The sequence below is a fragment of the Ambystoma mexicanum genome, chromosome 13, assembly GCF_040938575.1.
Source record: "Ambystoma mexicanum isolate Mex_15411 chromosome 13, UKY_AmexF1_1, whole genome shotgun sequence".
Lineage (NCBI taxonomy): Eukaryota > Metazoa > Chordata > Amphibia > Caudata > Ambystomatidae > Ambystoma > Ambystoma mexicanum.
The window spans coordinates 52,427,357-52,454,466 of NC_090938.1; the positions used below are offsets into that span (position 1 = coordinate 52,427,357).

Consider the following 27,110-nt stretch of genomic DNA (forward strand, 5'->3'; position numbering starts at 1 on the left):
TAAACCATGTCTCAGTAAAAGCAAGAACATCAAGGCCCAGGTGTTCAAGGAGGTGGCAGATGTCAGAGGAGTGCTTGACAGCAGAGCGAGAGTTTAGTTTGGCAACATCGAGCAAGTTGCCACTTTTTAAGGACTTACGTGAGGGGATTCGGAGGATAGAGGTCCCCCTGCGGGCAACAAGAGTGCCTGAGAGACAGAGGTAGGAGGAGGCAGAGGAGGCAAGAGAGCTCCAGCTCCAGATGCAATGGGTGACCAGGGCAGCAGGATGGAGGGGGCTGACAAGGTTGTTGGTGTAGTGTGAGTAGGCAGGGAGCCTGTAGAGTTGAGAGTAACAATGGGGGAGTTGTGAGGTTGGTAGGAGGCAAGGTAGCCAGGGTGAGCATGGTTGGCAAGGGAGCCTGGGAGGCCATAGAGGCAGGTGGCAAGGGAGACCGTGAAGAGGAAAGTTGATAAGGCGCGGAAGGAGCCTTTCTAAAAATGAGAGGTTGGGTTGAGGCCCTTGTACCAGGATGGTACCGTTTCGATATTTTTGATGGTCCTGGAGGTGAAAGAGGAGGCAAGAAGGGCCTCCAAGCGGGCGCCACCATTTATGTGTGAGGTAGAGCAAGGAGAGAGCAGAGCGGCCATATCGAGAGTCCATAGGTCGGGAGAAGGAACGACAAAGAGGATTTCGGTGAGAGTCTCTGTGGCGGAAGCACTGACGTAGGTGTCAGAAACGGGAAGGCCTGGATTGGAAGGATAGGAGATGGAGAAACAGCTATAGTAGATGGGGAAAATAGAACGTGCCATAGTGAGGGGCACAGAGTGTGGTAGCAATTGGGGTCCGTGAGAGGAGGTAGGCAAGCAGGGAGCAAGCGCACAGGGAGACACAGACCGGACAGGGATGAGACAATGAGAGATGACGAGGGTAAGGGAACAGATAGCAAACCAGACAGAGCACAAAGGGGGTAAACCTGTCAACACATTCTCAATAAAAATCGATGGGCACAGAGTTAACATAGAAGTTTAAAAAGCATCAAGACAATCAGGATGTGCACACAGCTAATTATGTATGCTGGCTAGGGCTGATGGGAGTTGTAGTCCAAACCATCTGCAGAGCTAAAGGTTGTAGGCTCCGGTGTAGGTGAGATCACTCATAAGGGGGTCTAAATCACTATTAGAGGACCTTGTGAGAGGCATACAGTGCCCCCACACTACAAGAGTGGTTCTCCATCTGTTCACTGCCCCCCCCCAACCCCACCTTCCTACTAATATCCCAATACCAGTCCAAGAATTCATGGAAGGTTGTTTACACCGGTACTTCCAGCGGCTCCAGTCCCTGCCGGTGTAATCTTGAGTCCAGCGGGGGGACGGAGCGGAGTGTGGGGGGGGGGTGGAGGAGCCCCGCTCTGGCCACTTGCAACAAAACTGGAGGTCCTGTCACAGATATAAAAGAAACTTCGATAAGCTTAAGATTACTATAATAGCAAATATGGCTACAAGTGGTGCCTGCTTGTTAGGCCATGAAATCAGCATGTGCTTGAAAAGTCCACCTTGACGCCCTCCACAAGGCGCTTTGAAGTGACAGCAATTGAAAAGAATTTAAACTAAACCTTGCAGCAAGGGTTAACTTGAGGACTGCAAAGAACGCTCCAGAAGCCCAGAGAAGCAGACCCGCGCACGGGGCTCCCGGCCGCGCGCGCGCGCTCTATATATGGCGCTGAGCCCTGTGGGGCAGCCACCCTGAGACATTCTTTAGAATAATGGCCTCACACTTCCCAGCCTTCTGCCACCAGCTATCGGAGACTATATTCTCACTCTCTTACGCCAGGACCTAATTTTAGACCCTTAACAGGGCTTTGGGCCTAAGCCCTTGACAGCGATGCCGTTGGCGTCCTCATGCTTGCGAGCCCCTTCACGCCGTCGCCGAGTTTCTCTTGAAGAGCCTGGCCTCGTTTCTCCTTTAGTTAAAATATTACTAATAGTGACCTTCTGGGGAGGGCGCGTTGCAAACAGAATGGTTTTTGGGCGCCCAAATAATAGGCTATGCTTCGTTATTGGCTATTTGTAAAGCGCTAGTGCCGTGGGTTTGGCCTCGTAGCGCTTCGTTGAGTGAACCTTCAGTAACGCATTGCTGCACCAAACTCGGTCTGAAGCACAGCCTGCGCTGCGTTCAGACTCGGAGTAATTGAAACGGTAAGCGGGAGCCCCAGAGCTCCCCAGAAAGGCGCAGAGGGGGGTTGTAATGTACTCTGCGAGGCTAAGCCAGGTTGCGCGAGAGCCTAGGGTGCAGGAGACCACTGACCCGTCGCCCGAAAAGCAAGAGGTAGTTAGGTGGTTGTGTGCTTGGCCCCCAGGACAATAGCTTGTGAAATGATGGGCTCTACTTTGCTTAAAACTCTTAAGGCCCGATTCATGGAACTTTTAGAGCGGTGCAAATTCATTTTGTAGTGGTGCAAAGCGACTATCCACTGCCAACAAACGCCCTGGTTCACAGAGCGGTGCAAAGTGTATTTTTGCAATGCAAAGTGACTTTGCACTGACTCTGCTCTGGTGCATCGCTCCGAGAATCAGAGTAATTGTTGGAAGGTTGAAGTCATTTTGCGCTGTGTTAAAAGTCCCAGAATTCGGGCCCTCAATTACTTCCGGGGGTTAACCACGTCCTAGTCCATCCTTCTACAGGGTCCCCCCAATGGCCAGGATGGAGGGGGGGCCTGAGTCTTACATGATATGGGACAGGCGGTAGCAGAGGGGTGCCTGGATATGTATAGGAGGCACAACAGAGCCAACACATAGATTGGGCTTAACACTGAATAGTCAAGGGGTGTTGGGGCCAGGGGGGGCTGGAAATATAGAGTGACCCCTCCAGGGTAAAAAAGTGGAACTTCAGATGTCAAGGTTTTCGTGCTGGGTGCAGGCTAGGGCAGTCCACGCGTGCTAATCTGGGCCAGCTTTTCTTTTTGTCTGAAGTGCCCCCGTCTGATGAGCCACTTTACTGTGCAGCTTTTAATTTGGACTAATGTTAGTTAACAAGCATTCTTTAAAATTCACACAATTAACTCATTTTACAAAAAATCCTACGTTGCTACTATTGAAACAGTCCACCACAAAAACATCCAATTGCCATACACGACTGGGGGCAACTTTTTAATTTGTGCCCGAGCCAATGTTATGCCCCAGTCTGACCTTGGCCGTGTATAGTAAATTCAAGTGGTGAGGAGCAAACAGGGGTGCACGCGGGGTGGGGGAGATCAATCGACACAGGAAGGTGAGAATAAGTGTGACAAATACATTTCTGGGGCACCAGGGGTCCAGGGATGAATATCAGTGTCTAAACCATCAATCAGCCCCACACCTCTAGGTCACCAGAAGGGATCTGAATATTGGAACCACAAGCAAGTTCAGCAAGCCAAGCTGGACGGACGGCTGCAGAATGCCCTACACGGTAGCTCGGGGTCAAGAATCATTCTTTCAGTGCTGGTCAGTTCTGAAGCACTGGTCGAGACATCTTGGATGTCTTTAAGTGACTGCGGCGTAACAACGGTCAGCGTTGCAGTCGGTTGCAGCTCGAGGAACTGGACTGGCTTGAACATTTCCTTTAAGGCAGACGTTAGTAGATGCTTGTCATGGCAATCCTCCTAGCTTCTTCACTGGGCTTGTGTCGTCCTTTAAGGTGGACGGCCCAAAGCTGAGGAGTGTGTTGCAGGCAGCTGCCTTGTCCTGGGGGTTTGGTTCAGAGACTCTCTGGCACTTCCCACCTTGGAAGCTTGCTGCAGAGCCTAGCAGGGCAGGCTGTGTGCTGGCTGGGTACCGGGCCTGGAGCTGCTGGAAGGTCCTCTGGTTTTGGTATCTCCTTCTGTTCCCCGGGGAATGTTTAGGGGAGGGATCTTGTTTCCCTCTTGGAGGTCCTGGCCTTCCTTCACTGGCGGAAGATGTAAGGCCGACTGTACCTTCAGCCAGGGTCCAATGTGGAGTTTTTCTTGCTACTCCTTGAAAAGTCTTCAGATGATCTGCCCAAAAGAGGGGCTCAGCCCTCTTTTGAAGCCAAATGGGCTACAGTGATTAGTGTAGGCTAAGCCTACCTTAATGAAACAATCCTGGGGTCCCCACCAACAATCCCCTGTATGCATGAGGTCATAACCAGAGTGCTTTGCAACTGAAAAGGTACAGGGGTGAAAACATGTGATACCAAGTCCAAACCATCTTCCTGTCTGTTGTGGCTCAAAGAGTCTCTCTGGTTAATGGATCAGTCTGTGGTCCTTATTAAAGTGGCAGGTCTTCCTTGAAGTTGCAGCAAGACCAGACTCTCTGGCTCCTGCAAACCACATTCTTTATTTACATTTGTTTTATTGTGAACTTTATTTTGTACAAAACCTTAGACAACATCACAAATCTTTTAAAACAATAAAAAACAACATACTTTCAGTTACATAGTTATACAATAAAATAAATATACAACTCACAATGTCCCTCATGATTTAACCTCTATAAAATTTCAATCAAATACTTTATGGATATACTGTTGTGTGAAAATACGGATTTGAGTGCAAATATAACTGGTAATGATTTCATCAATTTTCATCTGTACATTTCAGGAACACTTTCCATATATAAAACACTGCTTTTAAAGTCACCAAGGAGTCCCCCAAAAATACCATACTCCAAAATTGGTCAGTCACCACACTTTCTTGATCATTCACTAGAGACTCATATACCCTCTTATAAGCAGAGAGCATTTTAGGGCATTCAGTCAAAATATGGCAACTCAACTGCACTTTAACACCACATAGTCTGCTTAGCCTTGCCTCACGTGGAACCCCGATTCTATCGGGAGCTCTATCTTAAAATCAATCATCTTAAAAAAGCAAGCACTTCATCTTCAAATGTAATAAATCTAGAGGTGTTTTACCTCTAATATTTTCCCATGGAATAGAAACACGTTAGTATTGTTATGTCTGCATTCACCATATTGAAGAATTTCAGAGAAAAGTGTCCTTTGTGGATTTTCCATCTGGTCAAAGGGGAAAACAAACCCAATTTGCACCATATGGCTTCAATCGGTACACATTGAGGTAACGCTAACAGGTATCGCCACATTTTTCCCTCCCGTTGATATAACCATTTTACCTCTTTTTCAAAATATGGATCTAGTCCATAGAGAATGCCTGGTACCACTCTAGGTTTGTAGAGTTTAACCAAAGCTGGAATTGAGAAGCTACTTTATGGGCCACAAGAGCTGTAATAACTCTTTTTCAAGGTTTTTGAAACAACATGTTTTCGCATTTTCGCGTGAATTGGCACACCCACATATAAATAATTCTCAGTCACTTCTAACATGGCCTCACCCAATCTCCATACACATGTCTTAACTCCCCTCTTTTTTTGACCCAAAGTTATAATCTTAGTTTTTCCAGAGTTAATTATGAGGCCATTATCCTTGGAATTTGATGCAAGCGCACCTAAACTTCTCTGCAGACCCACCGCCATAGTAGAACAAATAACTATGTCGTCTGCATAGGCTAGCCAGCCCTACTTGTTGTTATTAGTATTCGGAGGGTAGATTTTACAATTTTCAAAGCATTGAGGCATATCTGTCACAAATAGGTTGTATAACAGAGGGGCCATAACGCACCCTTGTTTGACTGCCACGTTACAGCCCCTTTGTGATGCAATCGTACAGAAACACTTGTACCATGATGACATTTCCTAACCAAATGTAGAATGTATCTATCACATCCCAATGTCAACACTTTCCCCCACAATAAGTTCCTAGATACTGTATCAAAGGCTTTGGTAATATCAAAAAAGGATAATATAGAACATGCTTCCAGCTTTCTCAAGGCAATGGTGTATCAAATATAAGACAAATATATTAAACAATGCGCCCATACTTCATCTGAATCCTGTTCGTTGGGGGGACAGAGTTGTAGCCTCTTTCACCCAAGTGTTCCATTTTTTTGGAGCAAACAAGTGGCAAACATTTTTGAGATGCTAGTGGGACACTAAGACTTTTGTTAACAACTTGGCGAATAATCGCTATTGGAGATACCACATACTCAGCAACCATGTTACTACCTGTAATTTTCTTCAGAGGCTTTGCTTGTTCTTTATGCACAACACTTCTTTGCCCACCCTTCCTCGTTTTAACTGGCATTTTCAAAGGTTACTGTTATGGATTAGAGCCAATGACAGCTGCTACAACCAGAGTAAATGGAGGGCAAATACCAACGCCTCCACCCAACACCGAAATACCGAAACAGCACTCCAGAAAGCACTTGCTGAATGAGCATGCGCTGATGCGCGCGCCTGGTGCTTTTATCTACTTCCGGGTCGTAGGGGTGGATCGAAACATACACGTTAAGCTTATTAGTCTCTATAAACACTGTAGAGGCTATCTCAGGAGGGAGGGAGGAACTTCACATATATTTAACCAGCAGGACACAGCACTCACTGAATGTGCACAAACCACATTCTCATACCTTATGAATGGAGTCCCCCGGCGGGCCGGACTACTATAAACATGCAGTCCCAGACATGACAGTTCACTGTCAATGATACTGAGGCCGGGAGCTGGCTTCAGGTTGACACAGTTACATATGAAAGGTTGTTGGTGTTTCCCGTCTCTTTTGAAAACCTCTGCAGCCAGACCCCATGTGGACCTGTTTGAATTACCCTCTAATTAGTATGTGAATCACTGCCACCAGCTGCCACCAGTTGCTGTGCCCATCAAAAGAGCAGGCAATTCTATGGAGGCCTTGTCAGTTAATCAAAGGTTTTGTCCTCCCCCTTCTGAGATGGCATGGTGTACTCTTGGCTGTCATATCCCAACTAAATATGACAGGGGGACTGCATCTGTAGGCTGTGTCCACCTAGAATGCACGGGTCTATGCGTGTGTCGTGGTGGAGCATAGGAAAATGTGTGTGGATTAGCGACACACAATTTTCAGAGGTTGATCTACCATCATTCTATTTAATTAAACATTTCAAAAAAGCCCAGGCGCGCGCACCCGCCCTCTGTGGTTGGTCAAATTCGTCATATTAAGGCAGGTGTTATGCAGGGAGATTTGCAGGAGGTCGTTTTATTAACCAGGGAAGTGGTGGACAGGGGAGGCGGTAGGGGGAGGGAGAAATTGTGTTACAGCAGAAGTCCATTTCAGCACTTTCCATCCCTGTGGTAGTGATTGAATTTTTCTGGCAGTTCCTATAAAATGGAAGCTACTTTAATCAGGATCAAGAGAGTAGGGGTCCTAGCAGTGGCCTAGCTCCGCACAAAAATGCACAAAAAAAGCATGGGTTCAAGAACCAATGGAAGTTCTTATAATCAAAGATACACCTGTTGTATCCCCTGGAAAAAATACTGGTGGGAACCTAAACTGTGACCTGCAGGTTGAACACACTGTACACACAGCATGCGTATGAGAGACAGCAGCGGCCCCAGCCCTCCCGGCCTCACGCAGGTACCAGCTCGCCAGGGTATCTCCCAGCTTCCCATTAGCCCAGCACATTTTGTTCAGTGCAATAACATGCACGCCCTGCCAGGTTTCCATGGCAACGCACTGCTTCCAAGTTTCCATGCGATTCGGCAGTAATCTGATCGGCCGTGTATTTTCGGATGCGTTTTCCGCTTCTGGCAGCGGGCTTCGAGCCGCAGCCCTGGAAATGACAGGCCCTGCGTCCCTTTCTGGCTGCTAATGATCTCTCCAGATTCGCCCAGGCGTCCAAAAAACGCACCCTACTCCCCCAAACTAGATCGATCTCTGCGGTCTTGCATATTAACATTATCTTGCGCTCACCATTGACCCAATGGTGCCCCCTTTTATCAACCATGGGCCGGATTGCAACCTGCAGCTTTACACTGGTCTCTGCAGCAGGCGCACAACCCACTGAGGGTTCTATGAAGCTTTATCAGCCTAATGTATCTGAACTACCCTTAGTTTGACTCTCGTTTGCTGTCAATTTGTTTTTCTTTTAATGGAGGGTCCCCGAGCCCCTTCGCCCTAAACCCTCCCAACCCATAGCTGTATAAACATACACATTTATATGATTGCCCAGGGCTCAAGTCGGGGGTACACCCGGGTGGATGAAGTCCCCCACTTTTTTCAGAGGGTCCCTTGATATGCTCATTTCCGGTGACACCACATTCAATTGTTATGTTAATGAGTCCCCCCACTATTTCTTTTAGGATTTGACCCCTCTGGTAGTACGTAGGGTGACCAGACGTCCCAGTTTTCCCCGGACAGTCCAGGGAAATCACCCTCCGTCCTGGGGTCCTGATAGTTTTTTGATTTTTTTATAAACCCCGTCCCGGGTTTCCAAGGGTGGGTGGCTACGGTCCCGGTTTTTGCCGGGACCCGATTTCGAAAACCCAAAACTGGGTCCCGTCCCAACTATTCCAGCGCGAATGGGGGCGTGAAATGCTTTTCATGCCCCCATTTCCTCCCTTATCCCCTCCCAAGTGCTCTCCTCCAATGAGAGGAGTGTGCATATGAGCACACCTCCCTCCCGCCCCCCCCCCCGCAACAGGCCAGCAACATAGAAGTAGGACTAATGTTAGGACTGATGTTTTAGTTGTATTTACTTTAGTCCTACGTTTATTTTCATGAACTGTCCCGTTTAAAAAAAACATCTGGTCACCCTAGGTAGTACGGCCACATGTAGTCGAACTAAAGGAAGTCATGTTAAGTGAGCCTCTGGAGTAGTAGTACAATCATTTATTAAGCGCAACTCATTACCAGGAGAACCAGTTGCAAGGTGGTGTGCAAAATACACACACTCCAAAAACAATAAATAGCATACAAAGACAAAACAATGCATAAAAGAGCTAAAAGAATGTCTTAAAAAACAGCTGATCAGATTAACCCTACTGGCTCTGCTCAGTTAATCCATTACGAAACATAGAGAACACACATGTTCTTTTAATCGAATCTTAAGAGTCTGTAGCGTGGCACTCGCTAGGTAGCTTCTTGCACAATCGACAGCCTGCAACACGCAAGACTCTTTTTCCATAGGAGATTTTGTGAGATTTTCCTATAATGAGTACGTTTTGTGCGCTTGATCTACAAAGGCGTGACGGGGTATAGAGTTTAGCCATACATGATAAGTAATCTGGTGAGACTCCTTTCAGGATTTCCCAGAATAATGTAAGGACTCTGGCCTGCATCATATCTCCAATCCTAGACCACCCTAATTCCATGCGTTAATTAAGCAGTAAGCCCCGAGCAGGGGGTATTACCACTTCAGGTAATTCTCTGGGGCCAATTATTGCTATTAGTACCCCGGCCCGTAAAACCAGGGTACCGAAAGCATTTTTTTTTCTGTTCCCAAAAGCTCTGGTGTTTCTGAACAGAAAGAAAAATATAAAAAAAATGGCTGCCAGGGAAGGGTAAACGGAGTCTGTTTTCCCTTTCCATGGCGGCCATTGAAAAAAATAAAAAGAAGTAAACAAAAAAAATGGCTGCCATGGAAATGCGATAAGGGACTACAATTATTCCCTTCACACTTTCCAATATCGCCACTAAAAAAAATAAACTAAAAAAATGGCCACCATGGAAATGGGAGAATGGACTACACGTAGTCCCTTGTTCCTTTCCATGCCAGTGTGTTGCAGATCCGGCACGGACATGCTGGAGACAGAAGTGTTTCCAGTGCGTCCACACTCAAAGAGGAGCGAAAAAGGAGGTAAGTGTAGTGAGGGGGGGTGGAGGGAAGGGAAATCTGTGAAGGGGGAGGGAGGGAAAGGGGAAGGTGAGCACTTACCTGATTCCCCAGTGGCGGAAGATGACAGCCTCCAGCCGTGAAGAGGCTCGGAGCGGGTGGAATACAATTTGGTAATTCCCCTGTTACAAGCGTTCTCATTGGCTGAGAGGCTGCCACCTGCCCCCTCCACCGGGTACTAATGAGAAATATTGCCCTATTTTCTTAAACCATATACTGTTCTAACAGCATGGTTTTGTAGAGGGCCAGAGCAATGGAGCTTTAAGCAAACTTGAATGGGATTTTTCCTAGTCAGACTGTGACACCATCCCTTCAGGAACCTCGCCTCAGTCAACCCGGGCTGGGCCCAGAACAGGCAGGTGAAAATATGGAACATTTCAGTATTAAAACAAAACTTGAATGCTACATGAATACATTGCTTAGTAAACAATAATAAGCACATATGCTCTGTTTTGTTTTTGATTCTTTGCTTTGGCGTCAAGATCAAAAGGTTTCCGTAGTCGGTACATGTCGCTATCACTTATATAACGTTCCGAATATTTGCATCTTCCTGCAGTCACCTCTGCTAAACTTTTGCAAACTCTGGCTCTGTCTCAACTAAATGACTGTTGTTCATTGTGTGTTGAACTCCCAGTACCTCTGTGAGGAATTCGACCATCCGCACAGGGAGAGTGCACTCAACTGGGCTTTTTGATTTTTGGTTTGTTTAAAAGAATGAATGATGGGTGATCACCCTCTGAAAATATGTGGGGCCATTCCCGCACATATTTTCCACGCTCACCCCACAGCAGAAAAATAGTAATGTGCTATGGGAGGACACAGCTTACTAGCACTGCTCTCCCCTGTCATGTGTAGCTGACACGTGACAGCCAGGGTACGTTAGGCCGTCGGCAGCCAGATTAGAATTTCAAGGCCCCATGGATTTGCATCTCCAATGTCAAACCTTGCTGGTGGCGGCAAATATGAAGAATTTGAATTAGCAGGCCTCAGGGAAGGCCTGCGTGCAGGAAGTGACATGGAGATCAGACGCCACCACCTCTTTGTAATGCAATGTGTCAACTTGGTACTAACACCCCTCCTTGGTATGAAATGCAGGGAATGTCCTGTCTGAAATCACTCCTTTCAAAGCAGGGAAGTATGTGCATTTTAGGAGACAAAAGTCTGCCTGCAACCACCTACTTCAAAGGAGGCCCATGTTGTGACCAAGTGCTGCATAGGGCTCAGTTAATTAGGGAGACACTTTCATGTACAGCAGACAGGAAGATGGGGATATGTTGTCATCCTTCCCCTGTCTGTTGCCAAGCACTCTGATTCTGACCTGAAGCATCTCTGAAGATTATTGGTGGAGACCCAGGATTGGCTCACTTAAGTTAGGCTTGGCCTACACCAATCCCTGGGCTCCGTTTGGCTTTAAAAGTGGTCTGAGCCCCTTACGAATCAGATCATCTGAAGACTTTGCAAGGAGTGAGATGAAGGACTCATTTGGACCCAAGATGAAGGTACAGTCTACTTTACATCTTCCACCAGTGAAGGAGGGTCAGGAGTTCCAAGAGGATAGCAAGATCCCTCCCCTAAACATTTCCCTGGGAACAGAGGGAGATACCAGACTCAGAGGACCCATCCAGCAGCTCCAGAACCAGTACCCAGCCAGCACACAACGTGCCCTGCTAGGTTCTGCCCGCAAGCTTCCTAGGTGGGAAGTGCCGGAGAGTCTCTGGACAAAGGACAAGGCCGTTGCCTGCTAACACCCTCCTAAGCTTTGGGCCATCCGCCTTGAAAGAAGAAGCCAGGAGGAGTGCCACACAAGCATCACCCAGCATCCATCTTTTAAGGACAATTTTGAGACAGTTAAGTCCTCAAACTGCATCCAGCTGCACCCCTGACTGTTATCACGCTGCAGTCCCCAGAGCCATCTGAGACACCTCGACCAGCATTCCAGATCTACCAACCAGCACAGAGATGATTCTTGGCCCCGAGCCACCGTGCCGCACATTCTGCAGACGGTCAGTTCAGCCTTGCTTACCGAACTGCCTGCGCCTGGTACCCGCAGATTTCTCCTGCCGCTAAGTCTGTCACACGGGCTGCAAAGTGCCCTGGAACCATCTTGACGCTGTCAAGCACCAAGAACTTCTTCAGCACTAGGTACATTGTGGTTCTGCCCCCCTGGTCCTTCCCCAAAGCCCCCTAGAGACAGTTACGACCCTTTGCCCCTTTGATGCTGGAACAAAATAGTCTTGAACTATAAGACTGGTTACTTGACCAACTACCCTCCTGTCAGTATCCAGAGTGCATCCCTTACCTTCGTGAACCTGTCTGTCGTCTGTGTTCCTTTACAGTGTCACTTTTAATTGTAGTGTGCTAGAACTGTCTGTTGCAGTAATAATAAAGTCGATATTTGTATACAACCTTGGCTGGGCAGCCCCTTTTATCATTGGGTAACAATTGTATTTTTGCTATGTTGCAACTAACCAACGATCCACGACCTTGCAGAGATAGGTCTGCCGTTCCGTCCACGTTACCAAAATTGGACAAGGAAGTCTGAGGTCTTATAATTCACTTGTATTCCAATCTGTTCAGATTGTTTCTGGTGTATTTTAGAAACCGATATTTATCCATGGACCACTGGTGCCCCGGAAGTTGATACGTCACAACCTCCCTGTCAGGCCACATTGCGCTCCTCGGTTTTCGATTCTTCTTGGTATAAAATATCCTCCTAATATTTCGATCTATTTGGCTAGTCTCTGTGTTCATGTGTTTAGAATGTAATTGTCTCTCCATCATTTCAAATGTAGTCATGCCCTTTCGCCTCCTTATTTTACTGAACTCATTTCCCTTCATCTGCTTTTGATAATTATTTTTTCATTTGAGATGCTTTACTGGTAATTCAATTACAGCTCAAAACAAATACAACTTGATGGGAAGATAAGGACACAAGAAAACAGGCAAAGTGGATAAGACTTGAAGGATAAACTAAAAGCCATAATCCCTGTACTAACACCCTCAGGGGGGGCAACTACCAAAAATCGAGAAAAGAGAGACCGAAGGGGAGACTTAGGGCAGGCCAGCAGTGGCTGTAAGGAGGGGACAGATGAGCAGAGAGAGCGAAAAGAGAGACTGAGGGGGAGACCTCGGATAGGCCAGCAGGGGCGGTAAGGAGGGGACAGATGAGCAGAGAGAGAGAAAAGAGAGACTGAGGGGGAGACTTCGGGTAAGCCAGCAGTGGCTGTAAGGAGGGGACAGATGAGCAGAGAGAGCGAAAAGAGAGACTGAGGGGGAGACCTCGGATAGGCCAGCAGGGGCGGTAAGGAGGGGACAGATGAGCAGAGAGAGAGAAAAGAGAGACTGAGGGGGAGACTTCGGGTAAGCCAGCAGTGGCTGTAAGGAGGGGACAGATGAGCAGAGAGAGCGAAAAGAGAGACTGAGGGGGAGACCTCGGGTAGGCCAGCAGTGGCTGTAAGGAGGGGACAGATGAGCAGAGAGAGCGAAAAGAGAGACTGAGGGGGAGACCTCGGATAGGCCAGCAGGGGCGGTAAGGAGGGGACAGATGAGCAGAGAGAGAGAAAAGAGAGACTGAGCTGGAGACCTCGGGTAGGCCAGCAGTGGCTGTAAGGAGGGGACAGATGAGCAGATTGAGAGAAAAGAGAGACTGAGGGGGAGACCTCGGGTAGGCCAGCAGTGGCTGTAAGGAGGGGACAGATGAGCCGAGGTGAGAGAAAAGAGAGACTGAGGGGGAGACCTCGGGTAGGCCAGCAGTGGCTGTAAGGAGGGGACAGATGAGCCGAGAGAGAGAAAAGAGAGACTGAGGGGGAGACCTCGGGTAGGCCAGCAGTGGCTGTAAGGAGGGGACAGATGAGCCGAGAGAGAGAAAAGAGAGACTGAGGGGGAGACCTCGGGCAGGCCAGCAGGGGCGGTAAGGAGGGGACAGATGAGCAGAGAGAGAAAAGAGAGACTGAGGGGGAGACCTCGGGCAAGCCAGCAGTGGCTGTAAGGAGGGGACAGATGAGCAGAGAGAGCGAAAAGAGAGACTGAGGGGGAGACCTCGGATAGGCCAGCAGGGGCGGTAAGGAGGGGACAGATGAGCAGAGAGAGAGAAAAGAGAGACTGAGGGGGAGACCTCGGGCAGGCCAGCAGTGGCTGTAAGGAGGGGACAGATGAGCAGAGAGAGCGAAAAGAGAGACTGAGGGGGAGACCTCGGATAGGCCAGCAGGGGCGGTAAGGAGGGGACAGATGAGCAGAGAGAGAGAAAAGAGAGACTGAGCTGGAGACCTCGGGTAGGCCAGCAGTGGCTGTAAGGAGGGGACAGATGAGCAGATTGAGAGAAAAGAGAGACTGAGGGGGAGACCTCGGGTAGGCCAGCAGTGGCTATAAGGAGGGGACAGATGAGCCGAGAGAGAGAAAAGAGAGACTGAGGGGGAGACCTCGGGTAGGCCAGCAGTGGCTGTAAGGAGGGGACAGATGAGCCGAGAGAGAGAAAAGAGAGACTGAGGGGGAGACCTCGGGTAGGCCAGCAGTGGCTGTAAGGAGGGGACAGATGAGCCGAGAGAGAGAAAAGAGAGACTGAGGGGGAGACCTCGGGCAGGCCAGCAGGGGCGGTAAGGAGGGGACAGATGAGCAGAGAGAGAAAAGAGAGACTGAGGGGGAGACCTCGGGCAAGCCAGCAGTGGCTGTAAGGAGGGGACAGATGAGCAGAGAGAGAGAAAAGAGAGACTGAGGGGGAGACCTCGGGCAGGCCAGCAGTGGCTGTAAGGAGGGTACAGATGAGCAGATTGAGAGAAAAGAGAGACTGAGGGGGAGACCTCGGGTAGGCCAGCAGTGGCTGTAAGGAGGGGACAGATGAGCCGAGAGAGAGAAAAGAGAGACTGAGGGGGAGACCTCGGGCAGGCCAGCAGTGGCTGTAAGGAGGGGACAGATGAGCCGAGAGAGAGAAAAGAGAGACTGAGGGGGAGACCTCGGGCAGGCCAGCAGGGGCGGTAAGGAGGGGACAGATGAGCAGAGAGAGAGAAAAGAGAGACTGAGGGGGAGACCTCGGACAAGCCAGCAGTGGCTGTAAGGAGGGGACAGATGAGCAGATTGAGAGAAAAGAGAGACTGAGGGGGAGACCTCGGGTAGGCCAGCAGTGGCTGTAAGGAGGGGACAGATGAGCTGAGAGAGAGAAAAGAGAGACTGAGGGGGAGACCTCGAGTAGGCCAGCAGTGGCTGTAAGGAGGGGACAGATGAGCCGAGAGAGAGAAAAGAGAGACTGAGGGGGAGACCTCGGGTAGGCCAGCAGTGGCTGTAAGGAGGGGACAGATGAGCCGAGAGAGAGAAAAGAGAGACTGAGGGGGAGACCTCGGGCAGGCCAGCAGGGGCGGTAAGGAGGGGACAGATGAGCAGAGAGAGAGAGAAAAGAGAGACTGAGGGGGAGACCTCGGGCAAGCCAGCAGTGGCTGTAAGGAGGGGACAGATGAGCAGAGAGAGAGAAAAGAGAGACTGAGGGGGAGACCTCGGGCAGGCCAGCAGTGGCTGTAAGGAGGGGACAGATGAGCAGATTGAGAGAAAAGAGAGACTGAGGGGGAGACCTCGGGTAGGCCAGCAGTGGCTGTAAGGAGGGGACAGATGAGCCGAGAGAGAGAAAAGAGAGACTGAGGGGGAGACCTCGGGCAGGCCAGCAGTGGCTGTACGAGGGGACAGATTGGCAGAGAGAGAGAAAAGAGAGACTGAGGGGGAGACCTCGGGCAGGCCAGCAGTGGCTGTACGAGGGGACAGATTGGCAGAGAGAGAGAAAAGAGAGACTGAGGGGGAGACCTCGGGCAGGCCAGCAGTGGCTGTACGAGGGGACAGATTGGCAGAGAGAGAGAAAAGAGAGACTGAGGGGGAGACCTCGGGTAGGCCAGCAGGGGCGGTAAGGAAGGTACATATGAGTAGGGAGAGAAAGAAAGGAAAAGGCGGTGGGGATTTGGGGGAGGGAAGGTCACTGCCCTCTAGTACATTTTTCAGCATTAAACAAATAACTCTGCAACGTTTGTCCAGATCCTGTCGTGCCTCCCCTGCGTTCCTTCCTCGATTGCAGACCTTTCCTCTAGACCCACATCCACCTCCTAGTGTATACACTACGTTCTCCAGTCCAGGTTTTATTAACTGCACAATGTCCTCCCTGTGTTTATTCACACTTGTGTTCATTCCAACTTGTGGCCCTTTTATTTTGGAATACACTATGTTTGGCTATTTGTGGTTTACTCTTTAATTATTAACCCCTTAAGTGCTAACCATTGCTTACCCGACACCCAGCGGACCAGAATTCGTATTTCATCGTCCGACTTGCATGTATTTTCTTATCATAATTGTAAACATTTCTGATTTTGTACTGACTTGTTCTGTGATGAGCACTTTGGATAAACGTGTTATATAAATGACAATAAATAAGTACAGCTGAAAATAATGAGTTGATATTTATATAGCGCTTTGATCCAAAGCGCATTACATAGCGCATATTTACATACATTATTATTATTAACCAATCGAAATTGAGACTCACTTTATCGACCTCGGAAGGATAAAATGCTGAGTTGACCTTGCAGGGATTTGAACCCGCCACCTGCATGTCGAAAACAGATCACAGCAACGAGCGTTTAACCTGCTGAGCCATCTTACCGTAAAACAGAATAGAAGAACAAAAATAAGCAAAAGATATTTTTAGTACAAAAATGTACTTTGAGTTGGTAATTTAAATTCATTTCAACAGGCATGCTGTCGATACAATGGAACGCCACTTCCCGAGAGAGGCATTGCAATGGGGGCCAAGTTTGCGGATCCAGTAGACTGTCACCTACCGAATTCGCCTCTTGGTCAAGTACCATACACATTCTGAAAGCATTAAACCACAGCATAGTACGGATTTAAGATGACAGCAAAAAGTGCATTAAAAACAACATGCATGTGTACTCGTCTAGCAGAGGTAAGGGGAAGCCTGGCTTGCTTGTGTATCGCCAATCGGCGAGAACCACTTCCAATGTGTATTTGGTGCTACCAGGTCACACCAGAGGCAGATATGAGGTATATACTGGAATGCAGGAGAAAGTGACAGAGGACAAGGGATTACGGACGATGATTCGTTTTAATTTACATTGACAGGATATGGACATTTTGGAATTCTGCATGGTTAATTTTCATTGGCAAGTCTTTGCATGTGTAGAGGCGACTAAAGGCATGACTGTATATAGCAGGGTTGTCCAACTCCAGGCCTCGAGGTGTCAGATCACTGTCAGGTTTTCAGGATATCTTCATCAATATTCATTAGATATACTTGCATACAATGATTCTAAATCCATGCAAATATTTCCTCATGAATATTAATAAGGGATATCCTGAAAACCCATTAGGATCCCGGTCCTCGAGGCCTGGAGTTGGACAAAGCTGGTATATAGGGTTAAGAGGTGGAAAATGGACATCACCGCAGTGATGATCCACTGCGAGCCCAGGCACTGCGGCTGCCTGGAAGTTACAACAGACAGACATTTTTTCCTAGCGTAGTGAGAAAGTCTGTTCTATTTAGTATACCATCTGATCTGTCCAATCATTGGATAATGCTTAATGGCAATCAAGACGCCCATCGATTATCAAATTGTAGAGCTTAATTCATACATATCACCAAGACACTTGTTGAATCAATCTTAGTTTGAGTTTATTTCCATATTAGGTTATGCTGGATCAATATACAAACCCAAAATTAGTGTGGAAAAACAAACACACACACAGAATACACACATTTAACATTTTAGCAAGTGTGGAGAGACAATAAAATACATTGACATCTGTAATACTTCAGCCACAGGGAAATGAAATGGCTAAAAAACAGAATATTTGCTCTGTTAGCAATAGACTCAATCATTCTAAGCAGATCAACACTGTTTCAGAAGGGTCCCTTTGTGGCCAAGTCCTAGTTATTGTGAAAAGGATTGGTCTGGACCTCAATAGGTAGTATAGTCAATTTCGAGCTCTGGTGTAGGAGTGAGCGTACACGACAGAGTGGATGCTAGTGGACGTTTCGGCGAAAAGGATGTATATTTACATCTGGCCTTGATCAGGACTATACATTCTGGGAGACACATGGATAAAAAAGTAGAGGGGAAACGGGTTGTCACATCTGAGGCTCTGAATTTCTGGCATGGCTTCTACATCTTAAAGACACACCGTTCGGAATGAGGCGGTGTGGGAATACACCACCGTAGGGATAAAGGCAGTACGAGACATGGGGAGACTCTCTCAGGTGGAACTACTTCTTCTGTGATGACCGGGCTGGTGTCTGCGCTAGTGGCTAGCACAGGTGTAGTGACCAGGCCGATCGATTCAATGTGCTGGGTTTTTTCAGAAGGTAGTGAGCGTTAAGGATACAGTCAAATCACAACTGCAAGCAAATTAACAGTGCATCGTCCCAAAAAATGCAATTCGTTAATTTTAATGAATTACAAATTGTACAGATTTTACAGGAATGTTGGGGGGGTGTAGAGGAGCAGTTGCATGATTATCCCTAATTCCCGCCCCCTAAGCACCGCCATATTGGATCAGTAGGAGAAGAGCTCTGTATGGAACCATATGTGTTGTTCCTATCAAATGTACCCTTGCACTGAAAGTGTGGAAGGATGCCATGGGGAAGGATGTCTCTATGCACCATTGGACATCATGGAGAGCTGAATGAAACCTGATGAGGGCAGAGTGATGTCATAAAGCAAATATACACAGCCATACTGAAACGATATGAAAATACTTAAGAGAGACTATGTAACTGACGTGACAAGAGAAACGTGTACGAAATGATAAGGTGATCATGAATGCAAAAGAAGACACAGTAACTTACTAACCAGTGAGTTTAAATATGAAGTTACACAGGGTAGAAAATTCATATAGAAGCTTGCTGTAGAGGAATATACAACATGGCTAGGGTGGCCACAAGTGGAAAATGGATGCTGGCTCGTGTTAAGATTCAATTCAGCTACCTCGGAAATAGATCAGGGTTGAATAGTCAGGAGACGCTTGATGAATAGCTTTGCGTGCAGAGCAAAGAGGAGTCTATGTTGGCTTGGGATCAAGGATGCTCTTTTTAAAGAATAGCTGAAAAGTACAAAGTTAGACAGATAAACCATGGACGAGACATATTTCTCTTGGTAAATTCTTTTTAACTGTACACTTCCTTGGAGTGCGCTTCCGGTATTCCTTTTCTGAACTTTAAATCATACAAAGATACATCTTTGATTGGTTATGCACATCTTTGTTTTTTATTTCCTTTCAAACAAACTTTCTTCTTCAAATAACCATATCCCTTTTGTCTCTCAACACGTGTTTCTCCACGTTTAATGCACGTGGTTCATCAGGAGAGTTTTCTTTGTGGTGGCGCTGTCACACCTATCCATCCCCCAGACGCATCACTCATCGAGCTAGTTCTTCGGCTCTCAGGTTGGATTTGTTTTTGTTATTTCTCTTGGTTTAAAGAAGAAGAAAACATTTGCAGGAGCTAAGTATTGGATAATTTAAAGTGTATAACGTCTATACAAGATGGAGTGGGCAAGTCTCTAGAGGCTAAGAGGAGCAATGACACTCAGTATAATAAATCAAATAGCAGTAAATAGGAGGTTGAAATGGACAAATTCGTGGTCTCTTCACATGTGACTCAGAAGTCAAAAACAAGGGCTATTCATTAGGCTTTGGATGAAGATAGTGATGTGCTAACACTCCCTTGAATGTCCCAGAACAGAGAGCAGGTTAGAAGGTCAAGTACAGACGGGGAAACTTTGGCTCATAGCCAGACTGATGAGAGATGATGGACTAATTGGAAAAGTGGGGAGTAGTCTGGCGTTACTCTCGGCACCTAGGGTCCATTTTGTTACTTGCTGCTAGCTAAGGGGAAAGTCCAAGGTTGGGTGAGAATGCCAACTCATCATTGGGTCTATGGGGCAACCTGCTGTCCAATGTTGCATAGACTAATCTGCTGCCATTTGGTTTGCTATACTCAATCTTATATGTATTCATAGGTAGTTTGAGGTGTGCCTCATAGATAAGAGACAGCCAATGGTCTACTAACCCCTATGTATTCTATAAGTAGATATGTTCCCCTAACCCATCCCTCCCGCTAATAGGTTTTATAGTTTGCCACGTAGGATGACGCCATAGATGACGCATATTGGGGTATAAGACCTCTGTGTAATCAAGTTTGTGTGTGAGTGTCCAAGCATGAGTCCGATGTCTGCCACATGACCCTGCTTTATTAAACTGAGAATAAAGTAGTATTTTGCCATTTTCCTGGTGTCTGTCCGGTTGTTTGGTCTGAGATCTTTATTGGTAATTCCCTCCAGCACAAGAGACACTTCAAGGTGCTGGAGCACAGGAGGGTTAAGGGAGGGGCAAACCGGGAGGAGGGAGAGTAGATGGGGTCTGTACCCCTGAATGGAAGGTCAGAAAGGGAGAAAAATCATGGCAACCTCCAGTCAGGAAAGGGGAGTTGGGTTTCTGCCCTAGATCCACGTGAAACGCTGGTGTGCCACCTTTGCCGTAGTTCCACCAAGCCTGCGTGGCAGTGCCCACAATAAGGCTGTACTGTTTTACTCTGGAGGAAAGAGGCTGTGTTCTCACAAGTGCCTGCTGAAAATACCAGACCTTGAACCATGAAGCCTGCCGGAGGGATTACGGGGAATTGAGGTATTGACCAAGGAGAGCGGAGTGGCCCCAGCACCTGGCGGGGGTGGTTTGTATTATCAGAGGGAGCAGAATCGCCATCACCACCACCGTGTTTCAGGAACAGGCTACACACGTGCACACACCCACACACCCCGCCGTCACTCCACAGCCTTCGCCTTCCCAGAGTGCAGGCGTCTCGCTGAACAAGATACCATAAGGTCTGGCAGACTGACAGCTTGCACACTCCGCACTCGAGGATGTGTTTAAAAAGCTCAGTTCATGAAGCAATCCGCACAGACCAAACTCATTCTTAACTGAACACATCAGCACTCCCCAAACCTGTGCCTGCGAAGGAGGCAGAACATTTGAGTCTGTCACTGTGAAGGGCCCGGCGAGGTGCCGGATAAACGAACACTCAGACCTCTCTCAAAACCATACCCTTTAATTAAACAAACAAGCTGTCGTTTTTCCGCAGCACACAACTTGGCCAGCCAGCTCAGTGGGTTTGTTACCCGTTGAAGTGGTTTGTTGGTAGCCAGCAAGGCTCTGGCTTCTTGCCCCGAGTGGCAGAATTGTCCACGTGTTGTGACCTGTTATTGATGACAATAACATCATTTAAGTACCAAGGCACCGTTCTTTTTGTGGTGTGCAATGCACGCGATTAATGTCACGTGTTTTATCATTATTAGAAGTATTGACCCCTTAACTGCCAGGCTATTATGCAAGTATATGCAACAAGGACGAGCATGCTCGTACTTGGCACTTAAATTAATGTAACCCTTGTTATTGACACCCAATTAGTATTTCCTGAGTGATCTTTTCAAATGTCTTCAATTAACAAGTAGCTGCTCAACCCCCCCCTCCGCCCCCCGTCTACTTACGCACCATCAACCAGCAGTGCAGGGCCCTTGCTGACTTCCTGTCCACGTCTCCAGACACCCCACTGACCAAACTCTGGTGCTAAACCCAGCAGTCTCCCCGTAACCCAGGGGTGTTGGTAGGTCTGGAAAAGATCCGAGGCTACAGTAATGTTGGAATTGTCGGGACTCCGGGCTAGCTAGACTTTTGGTTGTAGACCCTGAGATTCTATCCGGGGGTACAACCTAAAAACCTGAGGCTACAACCCCCTAAACCCCCACCCTCCCTAGCAACGCCTCTGCCATAACCCAAAGGCAACACCCTGGGAGTCGCCATATCACAACAAGTCGCCTATCTGTACATGAGTCTGTGCCAGGAGACCAGTACGGTGATGACGGCGCAATACAAATGGCCATGAGGTTGGCTCTAAAATCACTCTGACACCTGGATCTGATCAGAGATGAGGGCACCCCAGAAGTTCCTCCTCTGCCTCCATCACATCCCCTGTGAGGACTAGTGGGCACTGGTGGGCACTTGTGGGCTGCACCCTCAACTTCCTCTTCCGATACGTCAACGTCCTGCCAACTCCAAGCTCCAGAAAATAGGAAGAGGCCTGGTAACTTTGGAGGGTAAGACTCGGGGACGTCATTTCACCAAAGTGGTGAAAAGGTGTGGTCCTCATCACTCTCGGCTTTGGCGAAGGGAGCAGGGCCTCTTGGTGGGGTTTCCTTGAATCAGCTGCTGGCTCCTACACCATTGGTCAAGGAAGTGTTTAGAGAAATGGGCCATTTGAGGATCCCAGCAGGTCTGTTAAGGCTGCTCAAATCTGAATCCACCGATACCTGGGTGCAAGGTGGGCTCAATGAGGAGTGTTGCCAAACAAACACACTCTTGTTTATTTATTTATTTATTTGAATTCTAATATACCGCGCCAAACACGCTGGCAGGCCTCATGGCGCACAATGGTTGATGGTGAGCATTGACCAGTTGGCTACGAGTAGTTGAGGACGTGGCAGGCCACATCTAGCATTACCTGCTTTCATTTCGAGCCGGCGTGGTCGCAGTATCTGCTATTGCTGCTTAGGGAATAAGCAAGGGTGTGTTGCAGTGTCCATAGATTTAACTTGCATGGAGCTGCTGTGCTTGAGGCACGCGGGCACGAGAAATCCTTCCCTCCTAAATTGGGTGTGGCTGACATCCAGCTACTATTGATTGCGGATACAGTCCTAGGACAGCTTTCAAAAGGGCTTAATCGAGAGGATTAGCACCCACAATGCAACGCTGGATGGCTCCGCGATTAGTGTAAGAGAAATGCAGGTGCTATCTGCTACTAGTTGTTGGCAAGTCCAGGGATGTCATTTCACCAAAATGCCAGGGGTAGCAGAACTGACATCACATGACCCAGAGAGGCCTCTGATAGCATATATCATTTGACCCCACCCCGAAGTGACATCATGGGAAGCAATACACCATGACCTTTCACCCCTTTAATGCGGAAAAAAATTCCAGAAAGACAAATTATTTGTTATTCCTATTCTTCCTTATTTAGGGTCACTGCCCAAAGTGTCACACTTGTGGAACCCCCTGTTTTTTAAAGAGGCCTCAACATAAATTCCAACCACTCCAGAAACAAAGAGCCACATGGCACTGGCCACAACCCAGGAGCTTCAATGTAAAACGAAACAAACACATATTTTTTTTTTAGGGGTAGCAAGGGAAACCTCAGGGGTTGCACTTGCGACCCCTGGTGACTACCAAATGACGTCCCTGGGCAAGTCATTTCAAGCTGTTGAGATGCATGAACCCGACTCCAGCTTTGGGTTATTTCGTGCAGTGTCCTCGCCTCTGCTCCTACTTCTGGTGCCTCTACTCTGACCGTAGTCCAGATGCTCACTCTGTGCGCGTCCATATCCCGCCCCTCTACGCCAACTCATGTTACTGTTTAAAGATAGAAATGGGACTGGTCTTTTCCCCTCTGCCCTGAAAGTCGCATTACTTTGCTTCGCTCGCTGGCCCTTTTCAATTGAGTTTAACTATCTTAGTTTTGCCACTGGTTTTTATGTTCACTCAGCACATGCTTTGTGTTAATTCTGTAAACATTAAAAATCAATGCAAAACCTGTCTCCTTGCCCTCCGCCTGGGTGTTAATTACATTAGTGCCCGGAGTGCAGGCCTTAACTCTGCTAAATTGCCCTTTCCACACATTAACGGCCCTGAAATTACTCAGGACTTCGAACAGGGTTAGGAGCTTCCCAGTGGCCGCGGCAGCTTTTGGTACCGGAGGGGGCGGGGGTTCCTACGTGGGCACCTTCAATTGTGGCTTGTGATTTTGTTTTTCCCAGTTGAGGTGATGGTCTATTTCCCCTTGAAATGATTCAAGCGCCCAAGCGTAGTGGGGGAGCTGGGACAATATTAGGGTGGGCCATGCCCCAGATAAGACTTTGAAGTGGGAGCATTTTACTCCCTATTTTTTAAAGTTGGGAGTAAGATGATTTTTCAGGGAGTAAAAAAGTAAGTCCCATTCCTAATGGGAGTATTTTCTCAGCGAGTTAAAAATAAAAAGTAAACGGTAAAACAAATGTGTTGTAAGCAATACTTCTTTGCCCCTACTTCTTCATGCAAATTAAAAGATACATGTTTACCTCTTCAGATCAGGCAGTAGTAGTGTTCTTTTCCTCCGGCGCTACGTATATCACTTGTCCACACATATCCACGGTGCTGTGTGGCTGAAAGCAAGGGGGCAGGCACTTATGTGTCCGTTGCCTGTTTTTTCTTCTGGCTATTTTTAGAGCCCATTTTCATTTTTTGGGAGTTTTTCTCCATTTTTAGGCAGTGAAAGTAGCCAATACACCCCTTATCTGTAGGGCCGAGGGTGGGATTTGCAGGTGGCAGAGTCATCCCCTGAGGAGCTTTGCAAGATATTGGGTACAAATGGTCAGTTTTACAGCATCATTTGGGGGAAATTGGGTAGAAAGCCATACAATTTACAATTGTTTCTATAGGCTCACATGAAAAAAACTCAATACAATGGGCCTCATTACACGGATGGCGTTAAGGGTTTACCGGTACCGGTAAGGGTACCAGTGCCGGTAAACCCTTACCGCTTTACTACGAGGTCCCTTTGTGGGACCCTACCTTAACGGCTGGTTTTACCAGCCGTTAAGGATGGGACCCGCAAAGGGACCTTGGAGGTAATTACGGTACCGCAATTTGCGGTACCGTAATTACCGCCTTCCCCATTCCCATTGAGCCCTATGGGGGCAAAAATGGGAATGGGGAAGTGCCATGGTGAATGGGGAATTGCCGCCCCCACACACCTTGGAATAGGGCGGTAGTTCCGCCATTCACCATGGCGGACTCGGTAAAATACCGGCGGCAACCATGGCGCTATTAGCGCCGTCCGTGCAATGAGGCCCAATGTCATCAACAGCAAAAATGAACATTTTACAACAAAATGTCATGATCAGTATGGCCACAATATATGCACCAGCATTGCCACAGTGAAACATTTGATACTGTGACTACTATATATGCCAACAGTGCCACTGATGACCTTGATCTCTACGAACGTTCATGCTGTTGTGTACTCTACATGCCACTATTGCCCCTGTAATCCATTTTGCATGCTGGCTGGGCCTAAAATATGCCAGCATGCTACTGTACAAACAAGTTCATGTTGCCCGTTATATTATTTGGGTTTATACTGTGCTCTTCGGCAATTTGCATGGACTCTTGACACTGGCAGATCTGAAGAGAGGGGTGTAATTGTAATTGGTTATTTATAACACGCTTAATACCCAGAGGTTTCTAAGAACGGACCCAGGAATCAGACCTGTGTTGCTCCGTGTCGTCTTGCTTCCAAGGCGAGCATGTTGCCCCTGAGCTATCCTCTGGGTGCTGGGGTTGCTTAATCGGAAAGGGGGAAATGCAAGATAGCTTTGCTGCTGTTCAGTTTGGAAGTACCCAAGTATCTGTGCCCAGAGAAGAGTCTCACGCCCGTAGTATGAAGAGGCATTGGTTGGGTCTGTGATATATAGGTTGGTCGGAGTGGTACACCCTTTTGATGTCTGTTGCCATGGGTACTGAACTGCCAAATGTATGTGGCTTGGCTGGTAGGTGTATTGTGTGTTGGAAAATACACTCTGAATGGTTAGTTTGGGGAGGAGCAGGCAATGGAGAGCTTGATGGGCCGTAGGGCCAGTCGTCCGGTGTGACCATGCCGGCATCCTGATTGTGGTGCATCTAGGGTATGGTAACTGTGGGAACAAGTCCTAGGGCACACGAGAACGGGCTGCTGTGCCCCGCAGTTGCTCATTATTCATGTGACAGGAGCTATGTGATGTCATGTTATGTTACTTGCCATTTATGTAGCGCCTTATATATCATTGGTATGACCTCAAAGCGCTGGTAGTGATGTGTTTGTCTGTCCCAAAACTCACTTGGGGCAGTGAAACACTGAAACAACTTGCTAAAACGTGTCTATTAGGACTTCGCTTTATTGGGGGAAACCTATATTTTCCAAACTCAGATGAAAGAAACCTACTTCTCTAAATTTCAATGTGTTTGGACGAAGACAGTAATGCAAAGTGAGACACTGCAGTATGGGCTTTAAAAAATATTGAGATCCTGATATCCTCCATACCTCAGAGTCTGTAGGCCGAAAACGCTTCAGTGCACATCCTTACTTTAAATCAAGGAGATAGCCAGAATGCACGCAGGCCTGGCACCAGGGTCTTTCAACCTTTCTAAGACAAAAGAAAGCATAATAGTTTTCAAGGAGTTCATTTAGGGACTCTGCATCCCTGGCTTTCCTGCTGTTTTTCTGTCTTTGTTCTGACATGCAGTGGCCAACAAGCCTGCCTTATGATAATTATGCAACTAAACCCCACCCCCATCTGTACCCCCCCAGCAACCAATAATTTGTCTAAGGTGTTGCCACAGATTGAAGCCCCAAAGCAGGGCAGCTGGTGGGCGCAAGTTCCCTAAGGGAGGCATCAGTGTTCACAAACTAAAGGACTGGCCAAAGACAGACCTCTCAGTGTTGGTCTATAATCATAGACATGTTTCATCCTATTTTAGAGCTTTGGTGTGGGGCAGCGAAAATGGAAAAACTTAATGAAGTTCAAGATTGGGTTCAAGTTATGCAAAAGCTGGACAATTGCCCATTGGATGTTTGATGAGGAAACATATTCTGCACCCCACCCAGAGCCCTTTACATAAGGTGCACTGGATTCACGCCTCCCATTCGGTATATTAAAAATAGATTTTCAATGATGTGCACCTGAAACACAAAACTGCACCAACTGCATGTATGGGTGCCCCAAAAACCATTTACCATTTCTCTACTGCGTTTTGCACGTGAAAACCTTAAACTAGACTACACCAGCTCGCTGCATCGGTGATCATATGCAGACAGTTTTTCTCAGCTACAGGCAATGGAGCGGCCAAAGACCATTTAAAAATGGAAGCCAACCCTGCGCCTCTGCCGGCCCTGAATGCATGGGATGTAAGTGCAAGGAACGCGTTTGAAGTTTGCCTCGGGGGTTGATGTTTGCCTGGCGTCAGAGATCCGTCGGAGACCGAGAAAGGAATGAATGTACCCCCAAAGTAGATTATTTCCTTTCCTGGTCCTATCCCATCTTGCCTGTGCTGATCTAGCCCATCTTGCCCATGCTGATCTATCCCATCTTGCCTGTGCTGATCTATTCCATCTTTCCTCTGCTGATCTATCCCATCTTGCCTGTGCTGATCTATTCCATCTTGCCCGTGCTGATCTATCCCATCTTGCCCGTTATGATCTATCCCATCTTGCCCGTGATGGTCTAGCCCAACTTGCCCGTGCTGATATATGCCATCTTGCCCTTGCTGATCTATCCCATCTTGCCCGTGCTCATATATCCCATCTTACCCTT

At 47.7% G+C, this 27,110-nt stretch overlaps 1 protein-coding gene across 4 annotated transcripts in view; it reads left to right on the plus strand.

The window, feature by feature from the left end:
• The window catches only part of RASSF5 (Ras association domain family member 5), a 277,827-nt gene that overhangs the window by 108,979 nt on the left and 141,738 nt on the right, over nucleotides 1-27,110 (plus strand). Inside the window, exon 1 of one of the 4 annotated variants that reach the window (XM_069633182.1) lies at nucleotides 16,588-16,627. The exons of the other annotated variants lie outside the window; for them this stretch is intronic. Coding sequence (XP_069489283.1) covers nucleotides 16,603-16,627 — 25 coding nt within the window. The 5' untranslated portion in view covers nucleotides 16,588-16,602. Of the gene's footprint in view, nucleotides 1-16,587; nucleotides 16,628-27,110 lie in introns of those variants that run through there. 4 annotated transcript variants of the gene reach the window in all.